At 51.8% G+C, this 12820-nt stretch overlaps 1 protein-coding gene across 2 annotated transcripts in view; it reads left to right on the top strand.

The window, feature by feature from the left end:
- Positions 1-12820, top strand: part of LOC144935253 (uncharacterized) — a 43275-nt gene that overhangs the window by 15577 nt on the left and 14878 nt on the right. Inside the window, exons 3-5 of one of the 2 annotated variants that reach the window (XM_078861823.1) lie at positions 4451-4578; positions 7739-7864; positions 8965-9338. In XM_078861823.1, the coding sequence (XP_078717949.1) occupies positions 4451-4578; positions 7739-7864; positions 8965-9338 (628 nt within the window). The remainder of the gene's footprint in view (positions 1-4450; positions 4579-7738; positions 7865-8964; positions 9339-12820) is intronic. The other variant, XM_078861830.1, reaches the window with a different exon arrangement.

The raw sequence follows: 12820 nt of genomic DNA on the forward strand, positions 1-12820 counted from the left end.
AATAAATAATAAAAATAATAGAAATAACACTGGTCAACACACTTTTTCTGGCATAAGGTATTCCAACGGTTTTTTAAAGGTAATTTTGGGGTGCTGATTCCAAATCTGGCATCGGTTTTTGTCTATTACATCAGGTTTTTGAGATATTAAATATTGCATTTTCAATAAAAATTGCAGAAGAACAATATTAAATATATGTGGATATCTACATAAAATGATATTATAAACACATTATCCTAAAAATACAGCACCATATTTTAACACTAAAGCAGTCACTGACTCGCAACAACTTGCAATCATAAGTGACAGAGTTAATTTCGGGTAAAATCAATGAAAATGGGGTATGCCGATAGCATAAAATGAGATGTGATAGAGCAAATCTGAGATCAGATTTGGAATCAGAACCCTGAAATTAGTCTAGAACAGCTGCAAAAGTCCAGGCCAGAATTTTTTTTTGTTGACCAGTGTAATAATAGTAGAAATATTAATAGTAGAAATACTATTATTTTTTTATTCTTTATTTTTATTTTTACCTACGTGACTTTACCGAAAAAACCTAAGAGTATGAATCCTTGCAGTCACGAAAGCTTCAAATCTAGAATTCATGTTTATGCAGTTGAGGTATCACAATAAAAGCAAAGATCCCCCGTATAGCCTTAGGGTGCCACGGTGTCGAAATGTTAACCACCTCGCCAAGTATACAGGAGTTTAACACGTAGGCTTTCGCGACCAATATTATTCATAATAAGCGTTGTTGGGTTAGATCGCGTTATTTATAAATGTGTCGTAACCCTCCACCACCCGACACGGCCAATCAGCAAAAAAATGTCACGTTGACAAAAGTCAAATAGTTCACTGCTTTAGCCCACCGGTGTGTTGAAGTGTGAAACCACGACGTTTACAATTTTTGAGTACGTTTCGCTGGTAATTGCATCCAGCATCATCGCAGAATTCGCCAGAATGGTGAGGCTCTGCTCTGGCTCCCGGTCTTAAATAGAGCAGCAGCAGGGTGACGTCATCATTTAACTCATCAGGTGCAACGATTTAAGGCAGAGGGGTTATTGTAATGATATACTAGATTGGTAATCAGGCAATTGTTACGGTGTGAGTTGTAGATCAGTAATCAGTTAATTAGGTATTTGTTTCCCCTATAAGGAATTGTAATATGTATTATTTAATAATACGCTTCCAGGAGGCACTAACGAGTGCTGGCCGCGAGCGCGCTAACCGATTGGCCACCGCTCCCCACACAAGACAAACATGCCCACGTGAACACACAAACTCTCTCTGGATAACTGCACCACCCCTTAGCACTGTTGTTCTGACACAGAGCAGGCAGAGACACAACGCACATTTCGAGTGTTCACGCTGTGAGTCGCAGAGCACGCACCCACGCACAGCAAACATCCCTCCCAGACATTCGTCGCACTGATCGTGCTATGTGTAGCGTAGGCACGAGTGCTCGCCATTCCACCGACCCCCATTCATAACCAGCTCACCAACAAAACACGATCGCTACCCCGAACCAGAGGTCGCAAACGGGTTTTGATTCCTTACCTGTACCCGTATCCGGGCACACCAGGGCCGCAAACGGCTACCCGTACCCGTACCCGGCCGGGTACGGGTAGCCGGGTATTGGGTAGGGTACGGGTATCGGGTACCCGGTTGCGACCTCTGCCCCGAACCAACTAGGCCATCGGCCTCTAGCACGAGCCCTACCTCTAACTAGAGTCAACTCGTCCATCATCCACTAGTACTAGTCCGGCTTCTAGCTGCAATTAACTAGACAATCAGCCACTCGTACAAGCCCTGTCACTAACCCTAACAAGACAACAAACCACTAGCACCAACCCTGCCCACTGACCCTGGCCATCTCGAGAGTGGCGAGATGTTAACTACCTCGCCTGGTATACAGGAATCCGTGGGTTCGATCCCGACCCTGACGCCTGTATGCATTCGGAGTTTGCATGGTGTTTTTTTGCCGGTCCTCCAGTTTTTTCCCCTCCGCATTCAGAAACATGCGTTGGCTGCTGTGAATCTCCACACGATCAGCCAATTTCGATGGGCTATCATCTGTGGCCAGGTCGCTTCTGAAAAAAAGAGCTACAGAGCTCAGTTGGGGCCTGACCTGGTAAAATACAAAAAAACATAGTTTGACAAAATACCTTGAGTATTCGACGAACCATCACCAGCAACCCTCGCCATACGGCTGCTCCTCAACCCTGACGAACCATCACACGCGGGCACTCAACCTCACCGACAAACTCGGCACTCTCACGGTGCCTCCACCCAGCATTAACCCTCCCACCCTCCTCCTACTCCTCACCCCAAGGGCCCTCTTCATGTTTTTCTATTTCGCGTTTTTTGTTGTTGTTGCTGGGTGAAACCCCCCCCCCACCCCATTGGGCTGCCCATCGACTGTCCCTCGACTGCCCAGCAGTGCGACCACTCTTGTCACGCCCAGAGGGGGGCAGCAAGGCGGGCACGTGGGGCGCGTCGGAGGAATAATTTTGTTGAAATTTCGTGAAATTAGTTCTCTCGCTCGCCGCAGTTCGTGTCTCCTCAACCCCGGAGGCTGCGATTCGAGCCGTCTCCAGGCGATGCGATTGCATAACGCACACAGATGACCTTTAAAGCATTGTGTGCGTGTTTGTGTGTATATATATACACGCAAACATGTACATTTCAATGGGAGCGGTGGCGCAGTGGTTGACGCAGTGGTTCGTGCACTGTGCGATGTTAACCCGGTGTCCTGAGTTTGATTCCCGGCCACGACTAACATAATGATGATGATAAGTTCTATCAAAACCCGTTGTGGGCCGGGAGCGTCGGTTGAATCAACTTTAATTGAGCACCCGGTGTGATGTGTAAACATCGGTAGGCACAGGGGATACGGGGCCGTCCATAAATGACGTCATGCACCTGGGGGGGGGGTTAAACATTTGTGACGATGTCTGACAATGGGGGGGGGGGGTTGAGAAATGTGACGTCACATCACAATGCGCAACTTTAAATATAGCCAACACGTTCTACATAATTAAATAGACTTTTTAATAAAGAGTGCAGCGCCACATTAAATACGCACTACAATGACAATAGTTTAAAGCGATTTGAAGCATATTTAATTTTTTTGTGGGGGGGGGGGGCAGATCTTTGTGACGTCATATTTGAGGGGGGGGGGTCTGACTTTTTGGGGGTCAAAAATCGTCCAAAATCGCGTGACGTCATTTATGGATGGCCCCTACGGATGCGGCTTGGGCGTGGTGGAGACCACAGCATCACGCCTTTAATAGGCGCTCGCTAACATCACTTGCCCGAACAGTCTACTCAAGGCTATACGGGAGATCTTTGTCTTTCCGTGGCTGCGTGTTTGTGTGTGTGCCAAGCAAGGCTGCGGGGGACTCGATGTGAAATCTCAGCAAATGTCACAGACAGCTCGCTCCGTGGAATCTGCGTGACGTGAATTTATGCGAAACCTTAACAACAATTGGAGCGGACCAGTGGCGCAGTGGTTAGCGCACTCCGCTTTAACACTCTGCCTTCGCTGGGCTCAATGATTGACTCACGGAACAGCGGTGGTGAGCGTGGTGTGAAGCTGTCCTGGGTAGTAGCTACTACATATGTAGTAGCTACATATGTAGCAGCTACATATGTAGTAGCTACATATGTAGTAGCTACATATGTAGCTGCTACATAGTAGTAGCTACGGGCCCCGCACTTTCAAGGGCCCCGCGCAAATTTTTTTCAAGCTATCAATTCCGGAGCAGTGATTATGCACTTGCTCTATTACTATAGTACTATACCGCCTTCAACTTTTATGAACGACCGGGCGTTTAAGGTTAGCGATTTGTCGTATTATCTGGCTGTATGGCAAATGAAAAAATACAATTACTTTACTGTGCAAGTTAACAATTTGTGTTTTAATATTTACGTGTTTTTTTTAATTGAGGGCCCCTTTATAACATATGCTACAGGCCCGCACTAGCTTAATCCGGCACTGCCTTCACCAACATGCGCGTGCTTGGGGTGGTATAACCACGTGTCGTAGTGGTGTGGTCATATTACCTACCACGTGGTGGAGTGGTATAACCAGGTGGAGTAGTTGTGTGGTTGTATTACCTGCACCGTGCTGGGGTTTCTATGACCACGTGCAGTGGTGTCGTATTGCTTACCCCATGATGGGGTGATCCTTGTTATGCATTCCTGGGCGTAAGATAACTGGCCCAGAGGAATGCATCACGAAGTCGATATTTTAAATTACGGGTTTAATGACCTCCCTCCCACGGTTCTACCAATAACGCAATGCGCCGACAATATTTTAAGCAGATACTTTTAGTACGAATGAGTTTATTTAGTGGTGTGGTTTCCCACGTGGTGGTGAGGAGTGATGCCGTGGTGTGGTTTCCCACGTGGTGGTGAGGTGTAATCCCGTGGTGTGGTTTCTCTGCAGCAGGTGGAACCGCACATCTGGCAGATAAGGAACATCATGATGGGGATGACGAGGATTGTGATGATGGCGATGATGATGATGGTCGACGTGATGGCTACAACGGGGGCCTCGGCCCGGACTGGGATGAGGTAACCACCTTGTTATTGCATCGCCTGTTTGCGCTTGAACGATTGGCACAGACTATTCTCCCACTCGCCTAAGCCACGAACCTCAGCGATTCGGTGCAATATCACGTTGCCATTCGTGGTCTCGATTCGATTCGAGAGTCTATGAGTTGTTTTCACGTCGAGTTGAGTGTAGTGGCCACTGGCGTGTGAAGGAATCTTGTGAATAATGTTTAGTTTAATCGCGTCGAGTTTTATGTGCCGCGTCTTTGTTCGTGCAAATCGCGGGTCACAATCGACAAGGAACGACAGGCAAGCCGAAAGACAGTAGTGACCCGCCACTACCAACAATAGCCCAAGCTCTGCAGTCCTCCATATGTTAAGGTTTTTCAGTCAATGATTGAGTGTTTTTTATGCGTGTGGGAGGAAACCGGAGCACTCAGAGACAACCCACGCATGTGTAATGACAATAGCGCCTGCATGCGGTGTGAGTGGACTAGTGACCACGGGAGGTACTGACAGGGGAGTCAGCCGACAGTACGAGTGGACTAGTGGCCACGGGAGGTAATGACAGGGGAGTCAGCCTGCAGTACGAGTGGACTAGTGGCCATGGGAGGTAATGAATGGGGAATCAGTTGTGAGTGCGAAGGGACCGGTGGCTACGGGAATGTTCGAGAAGGGAGCGTGGTCAGGCGACGGAAGAGGATGATAGAGTCTTCCGGTAGAGGGAGCATCCAGATTCAGCGAGAAGGTTCGGGAAGGGGGGCGTGGCCTCGTGTAGATATATAAGGGGGAGATGCGCGGGAGAAACGGGCAGGTGCGGTGGGGATCTCTGCCCGATGTCAAGTGAACGTGTCTTCAGTAAAGTGCCATCTCAAGAGAAGTGTGTCAAGCCGTCATTAGTTATGCAAGGGGGCAACACTGTATCCCATACAGAAGGGACAGTTGATATGGGTCCACACTTTGCTGCCTCCACAGTGGTGGATTACAGACATGCAAAGCCCCCACTGCCTGGCATACGCTACGTGCAACGTGCACGAATATAGAGATACAGCAAATGGATTATGATGCAAGTGTGGTTCCATGCGTTGTCAGGGGGCTGCATAGTATAAAGTCAGGGAGGTTTCACACACGTGGCATATATTTTTGAAACCCCAAAATATCACCGCCGGGCTTGTAAGGTGGCAAGGAGGTAGCAGCAGTACAGCAAGTGGGTTCATGAATCTGCCTGTGTAGAACTTTGAGTGTTCACTCCCTCGTACGCATGCTGTTCTGTGTCCAGGTTCTCCACTTTCCTTCTACAAGAAAGCAAAACTTTATTTCATAATTTGGCCAAACATTCCAATAGAGTAGGACCCTAAATGTATGCGTGTATGTTGAACTTTTTTTGTACCGTACGTATCCAACCGTGCTAATCGGAGGTGAGGGGGAAGGACAACAAACTGAACGTAAAACGCGGTTCCAAAGAAATTCGTTTTCAATTTAGAAATGAGATTTCAATTTAGAATAAAATATTCATACTTTAACTGCTTAGTTACCCAGGAAACTCATTTATTTAGAACTGATTTTTGTGTTTAGTGTGTTGTCCCTTCCCCGCACCTCCGATTAGTGCGGTTGGCTACGTACGGTGCGAGATCAGTTCAACATACGGCACACACACACACACACACGTACATTGCATACAATGAGTCTTTATCAGGAGGGTGATGCCACGTTGAGATATTTGGCCAACACCGATGATGCTCGGGTGTGCTTTTAGCAAATGGGAAGCACCGCAGAGGCCCGAGAAAGCCCACGCGGAACAGGTGAAGAACACGCAAGCTCCAACTCACAGCTAGGCACCTGATTCGGCAATCGGACGCATGTCCTTCTTGCAGTGAATGTTGCGCCACCCTGCTGCCCCAGAGTACGGGAGTCTAAAGACTCGGCGAGGCTCTCCCAGGTAAACAAGTGGCATCATCACGAATGTTAATGTTGATGAGACCGTTACAAACACACTGCCCACGTTGCAGTGTCTCTCCTTCCCTCCCCGTGAATCCGCCAACGTGACTTCTCATACACAATTCACGATGTTAAACACGATCCGGAGGTTCAGGTTCGCCTTGCTCAGAGGATCGCATTGTGCTTTCCCAGTGCAGCGATGCCGCTCACAGGCCGGCTTGTGTACAAAATAATAATATTCATCAACAATAACACGAATGTCAGTAGGGGTGGAGCGGTGGCGCAGTGGTTAGCGTAGTCCGCTTATGAAACCTCATTTTGGTTCCCGGCCAGAGCTGACGTCAGTGGCCGGGAACCACATCCAGCACCGTGGCTAAGTGGCTCCGTGTGAGGATGTGACCTCACCTCGTCTCTCCGTGACCCCCAGTGTCTCTGTGTCCTTCTGTGTCACCGAGACCTCGTGTGTCTCTGTGTCCCCGTGTGTCTCTTTAACTCGGGGTGTCTCTGTGTCCCCGTGTGTCTCTGTGTCCCTGTGTGTCACCGAGACCTCGTGTGTCTCTATGTCCCCGTGTGTCCCCGAGGCCCCATGTGTCTCTGTGTCCCCGTGTGTCTCTGTGTCCCCGTGTGTCTCTTTAACTCGGGGTGTCTCTGTGTCCCCGTGTGTCTCTGTGTCCCTGTGTGTCACCGAGACCTCGTGTGTCTCTATGTCCCCGTGTGTCTCCGAGGCCCAATGTGTCTCTGTGTCCCCGTGTGTCTCTGTGTCCCTTTGTGTCCCCGAGACCCCATGTGTCTCTGTGTCCCCGTGTGTCTCTGTGTCCCCGTGTGTCTCTGTGTCCCCGTGTGTCTCTTTAACTCGGTGTGTCTCTGTGTCCCCGTGTGTCTCTGTGTCCCTGTGTGTCACCGAGACCTCGTGTGTCTCTGTGTCCCCGTGTGTCTCTTTAACTCGGGGTGTCTCTGTGTCCCCGTGTGTCTCTGTGTCCCTGTGTGTCACCGAGACCTCGTGTGTCTCTGTGTCCCCGTGTGTCCCTGAGGCCCCGTGTGTCTCTGTGTCCCCGTGTGTCTCTGTGTCCCTTTGTGTCCCCGAGACCCCATGTGTCTCTGTAACTCAGTGTGTCTCTGTGTCCCCGTGTGTCTCTGTGTCCCCGAGACCCCATGTGTCTTTTTAACTCAGTGTGTCTCTGTGAGCCCGTGTCCTCCTACTGACTCCTCGTCCGCACCCCCCCCCCCGGCCCACCTTGCACAGGTGGGGGAAGTCACGGACAGCGCGTACCTGGGCTCAGAGAGTGCGCCCAGCGAGACGGAGACGCTTCCCGACGAGGAAACGAGCGTCACAACTCCGGAGCAGCATCAGCAGTGGCAGCAGTGGGAGGTCGCTCCCTCACCTGTGCAGCTCCTTTTTCTCCGACTGCCGATTCTCTCCTCCTCCTCATCCTCCTCTTTGCCTCCAGACTTCAGACCTTCCTTCTCTCCTCTGCGGATGACGAGTTACGTCCCAGCCACTCTCGGCGTGGTTGTCCCCACATCCTTGACCCCTTTCACCCCCGTCCCAGTTGTCACCCTCCCCCTTCTTCCCTTTGTCGCGTGAATCAGAGATGTTGTGTTACATCAGTCGTTACACACGTACGCACGTAGACACACACGTGTCACACGCGCATGCATACACACCAATGCCAACACCCGCCATTTCGCCACTAAGTGATGGTGACGTCACCACGGTGCCTGTGCCAGGCCAGGTGCACTTTAAGGCCACACATCCATACATACACACTTACACACTTACACTCGTACGCATACATACACACACACACATCGCCGTATAGCCTTAACAGACTGTTTGGGCCAATGCTATTAGTGAGCACCTATGAAGGCCGGCACAGCACAAGAGGGGGTAGGTAGCCAGCACCACGCCCGGCCGCCTTTGTCTCCATAGTGGTGACATTTACACACCGCGCCAAGTACTCATTTGAGGCTGAGTAGACCTTGGGGAGACCCACGACCGTCACTAGTTTTGGCCATGAGCAGGAATCGGAACTCGGCTCGCTGGATTCATAGCACAGCCTGCTAACCGCTACACTACCGCTCCACACATGTACACACACATGTACACACACATGTACACACACATGTACACACACATGTACACACACATGTACACACACATGTACACAGAAACGTGTAGCCAAATAAAACCGTCTTCCCGTGCGCCGTGACGGTGGTTGAGGCGGCTTGCTGAACACGGCTCAGTCTGCCCAACTCGTGTTTTGTCGTTATTAATTGTTCACTTTGCACATTCTGTTCACGTTTGCTCGAGCTGAACAACGTCTTGATGAGCATTTTCAAGAGAAAGTGAAACTCGTGCAACGTACATCGCGATGGCTTCGCGAGTCATTCAACCAGTCGTGGATATCTCACGGCCTCGTAAATCTAAATAATAGCCATAACAATAATTGCACGTATTATTGGTGTCAGGAGGAGCATCCGAAGGATCGCGACCGCCGTCCCGGGCACAGTCGCAAGGCGGCGAGCGCCGAGCCCGGAGCCCCCGCCGACCTGGGAGACGCCTTCGGCTACCTGCAGATGGGCGGCGAATCCACGTCGCCCTCACGCGCGGAAGTTGGACTCCCGGGGTCGGAGGAGGACGCGGGCCCCGTCCGCGGGGACCGGCCCCGAGACGGTGGAGCGCCCGGGCCCAACGTGACCGCCTCCAGCCGCGTCGGTCGCGGCGACCTCCCGCGCCGCCACGCGCCGGACGCAGGTTACTTGTCGAGGGCGCCGTCCGCCGCGGCCGATGGCAGCCGCGGGCGCGGCGTGGGGGGCAAGGCGCCGCTCCCCTCTGATGCAAGGCGAGTTTTGTTTTTTAATTTTATTTCTGCGGCGAGGTTTTCATGGCGGCGGTGGTGGTGGTGTCGCGGTCGGCGCTACGCTGCGCTACGAACCCGGCGACCCGAGTTCGATTTTCCCGCGCACGGCCAACTCTGGTGACGTTTTCTGAACCGGCTCTGGGCATCCCCTAGGTCGACTCAGCCTCAAATGAGTACCTGGTGCGGTGTGTAAACATCGCCGCTGGGGAGACAAAGGCGGCCGGGCGTGGTGCTGGTCACCCACCCCCTCGGGTGTCGTGCCGGCCTTCATAGGTGCTCGCTATCAGCACTTGCCCCAACAGTATGTTGAGGCTCAACGGGGGATCTTTGTCTCTGTCTTTGATGGCGGTGCTGTGGCACGCTCCACGATCGTCCCGTTCCGGCAGCTCCTCAATTCGACCGGTTCCTCCCTGTCGATTGTGCGGGGGAGCTTTGACTCACCGTACTTCGCCACGCTCATTCAGTGCTGATTGGTGAAGAGAGACAGGTCCATTCATTATTTACAAAGACTTCTCACTGACTTTAGAAAACCACCGCTATATATAGTGCAAATCGAACTGTTGTTTATTCGGTGAGTTCACCGTGGCGTGAATTTTGTATATTAAATGAACTCGGCCTATTGTATTAACTTGAACGCTTCTCAAGCCACGAGTGGAGGTCACCTTTCGGGGCTGACTCGACAAAATAGTTGGACACACGCACACGCGCACACGCACGCGCGAGTGTGTTGTCACAAGCACGGCAATTGTTTGGCGAACAACACCGCGACTTTGGCGTGACCTCGTGGCTGCTGCAGTGACAGCAGACAGCGGCTTTGAAGCTGGAGGGGTTGCCGAAGTGGGGTCACCATGGGGGCTGGGAACGAGTGACCGATCCCAAGCTCCGCTGCCTTTATTCTTCTCTATTTTTTAATTATTACTGAGCTCAGGAGCCCATAGACCCCCAATAGCCAAGCGGCCAGAAACAAGCAGCGCGATTCAAGTTGTAAGACGTATTAGGGTTAAGGCGTTTCTTGAATGGAGCAAAGTTATTATCGGAGAAAATGATGGGAGGGAATTCCAAAGTGGAGCAGGTAGAGGGAAGAAGCAGAGCAATTTGCGTTGTGACCTGCAGTTTGGTGAGTGGGTGGGTGAGTGAGTGGGTGGGTAGGTGAGTGAGTGGGTGAGTGAGTGAGTCGGTGAGTGAGTGGGTGGGTGTGTGAGTGGGTGGGTTTGTAAGCGAGTGAGTGAGTGGGTAAGTGAGTGGGTGGGTGGGTAAGTATGTGGGTGGGTGACCTGCAGTGTGGTGAGTGGCTGTATTGTTGTGACCTGCAGTGTGGTGAGTGGGTGGGTGGATGCGTGCGTAAGTGGGTGAGTGAGTGAGTGGGTGAGTGGGTGGGTGGGTTGGTGAGTGGGTGGGTGAATGAGTGGGTGATCTGAAGTGTGGTGAGTCGGTGGGTGGGTAGGTGAGTGAGTGAGTGGTTGAGTGAGTGAGTGAGTGGGCGAGTGAGTCAGTGAGTGGGTGGGTGAGTGAGTGAGTGAGTGGGAGGGTGGGTGGGTAAGTGAGTGAGTGGGTGAGTGAGTGGGTGGGTGAATGCGTGGGTGACCTGCAGTGTGGTGAGTGAGTATATTGTTGTGACCTGCAGTGTGGTGAGTGGGTGGAAGAGTGAGTCGGTGAGTGAGTGGGTGAGTGAGTGGGTGGGCGAGTGGGTGAATGCGTGGGAGACCTGCAGTGTGGTGAGTGAGAATATTGTTGAGACCTGCAGTGTGGTGAGTGAGTAGGAGAGTGAGTCGGTGAATGAGTGGGTAAGTGAGTGGGTGAGTGAGTCGGTGAGTGAGTGGGTGGATGAGTGGATGACCTGCAGTGTGGTGAGTGAGTATATTGTTGTGAGCTGCAGTGTGGTGAGTGGGTGGGAGAGTGAGTCGGTGAGTGAGTGGGTGAGTGAGTGGGTAAGTGAGTGGGTGAGTGAATGAGTGGGTAAATGAGTGGATGACCTGCAAGTGTGGTGAGTGAGTGTCTTGTTGTGAGCTGCAGTGTGGTGAGTGAGTGAGTGTCTTGTTGTGAGCTGCAGTGGGGTTCTATATTTTTTATTCGTGTGCTAGAAGCTGCGCCTGAGGAACATCATGTCCATCAGCGCGCGCGTACGTGCGTCCGTCCAAAGGATTGCGTGGGTATTGGAACACGAGGGCGCATGTGTTAGAATGCACGCACGCGCTCACGCGCATTTTGCGTGCGCGTAGCAGCACGCGATTCTTCGCGCGGTGAAATCCCGTAGCACAACGGAGCCTCCCTTAACAAGCTGGCTTGGCAGCTTGTCACCTCCTCCACGCCGCCTTAACGAGCGAGCGTGCCCGAGATTAATCGGGATTTCGCCGACGAGAGCCGTCGGTGATCGGATTTCAGGCGCGTGACCAACACAAACTTAGACGGGGGCCCGTCGCTGAGCCCGTGACGGTGGCAGGGGCGAGAAACACGGGCGGGATTCAACGTGGAGAGTGGCGGCGCAGCGGTGAGCGCACCGCGCCATGAACCCCGGCGAGCCGAGGCTTTACGATTGTAGGTCACCGTGAACAGACATACTTGAAGAGGGATACCTGGACCGGTCCTGGTGAAGTATGGTCATACAGCTTCCAGCAGTGGGCTGCATGTTCTGTACTTATGTGTTTTGTATTGCACGTGTCGACATCACAACCTGTGCTGTGCGGGTTCTTTGCATACATTCTCACCGACGGCTCCTTAAAAATAACGATCGAATTTAGTTTCTCTCTCTCTTTATATCTCCATTGTACAACCAGTGGTCATGTCACGTAGCACGAAGACACGTCCGTTTGAAACAATCGCAGTGAGCAGTGCACTACCTTGTCGTAGGGAATGGCCCCGGAAGATGGCTGGGGACCCTGAAAGAACTACTTCTTACGTTACTTGCATCAGCCACTAAATTCACAAGGTTAACGCGAAGGGCGTTCGTGGAATTGTGAAAATCCTACATGCTCTCTTTCTGAGTGCTTCTGAGACTCAGATTTGAGGCCAGCATCTCAGCGGTCAGCGTCCCTGACGCCCCCCCACCATGAACCTCCATGGGCAACCCAGCCCCCGGTGCCTCTGAGGTCGAACAGAGTGACTCCGCACGGTGATCCGTGACGTTACACATAGCCTCACCGCACCAGACGGCTTGGTTGCTACGTGGACGGATGACCACCTGGGAGGCTTGCCAGGCATTGGCGGCACGGTGCTGAACGATTGCCAGGAGCTAGGATCGTTGGAGCATCACCCCCCTCGCATGAATGGCTTTTCCCCCCGGGGTTCTTTAGTTTACTCGCATGTGAAGCCAAACGCAATCGTGAATGGAATTTGACCAAATATCCCAATGTAGGAGGACCCTCCTGAAACAAAACAAAAAAATGATTTAGACTTGACGAGGTTTTCCTGTTGATTTGAAGCTTTCGTGACTGCAGGAATCCATACTCTTTGGTTCTTTCGGTAAA

The sequence above is a fragment of the Lampetra fluviatilis genome, chromosome 1, assembly GCF_964198595.1.
Source record: "Lampetra fluviatilis chromosome 1, kcLamFluv1.1, whole genome shotgun sequence".
Taxonomy (NCBI): Eukaryota; Metazoa; Chordata; class Hyperoartia; order Petromyzontiformes; family Petromyzontidae; genus Lampetra; species Lampetra fluviatilis.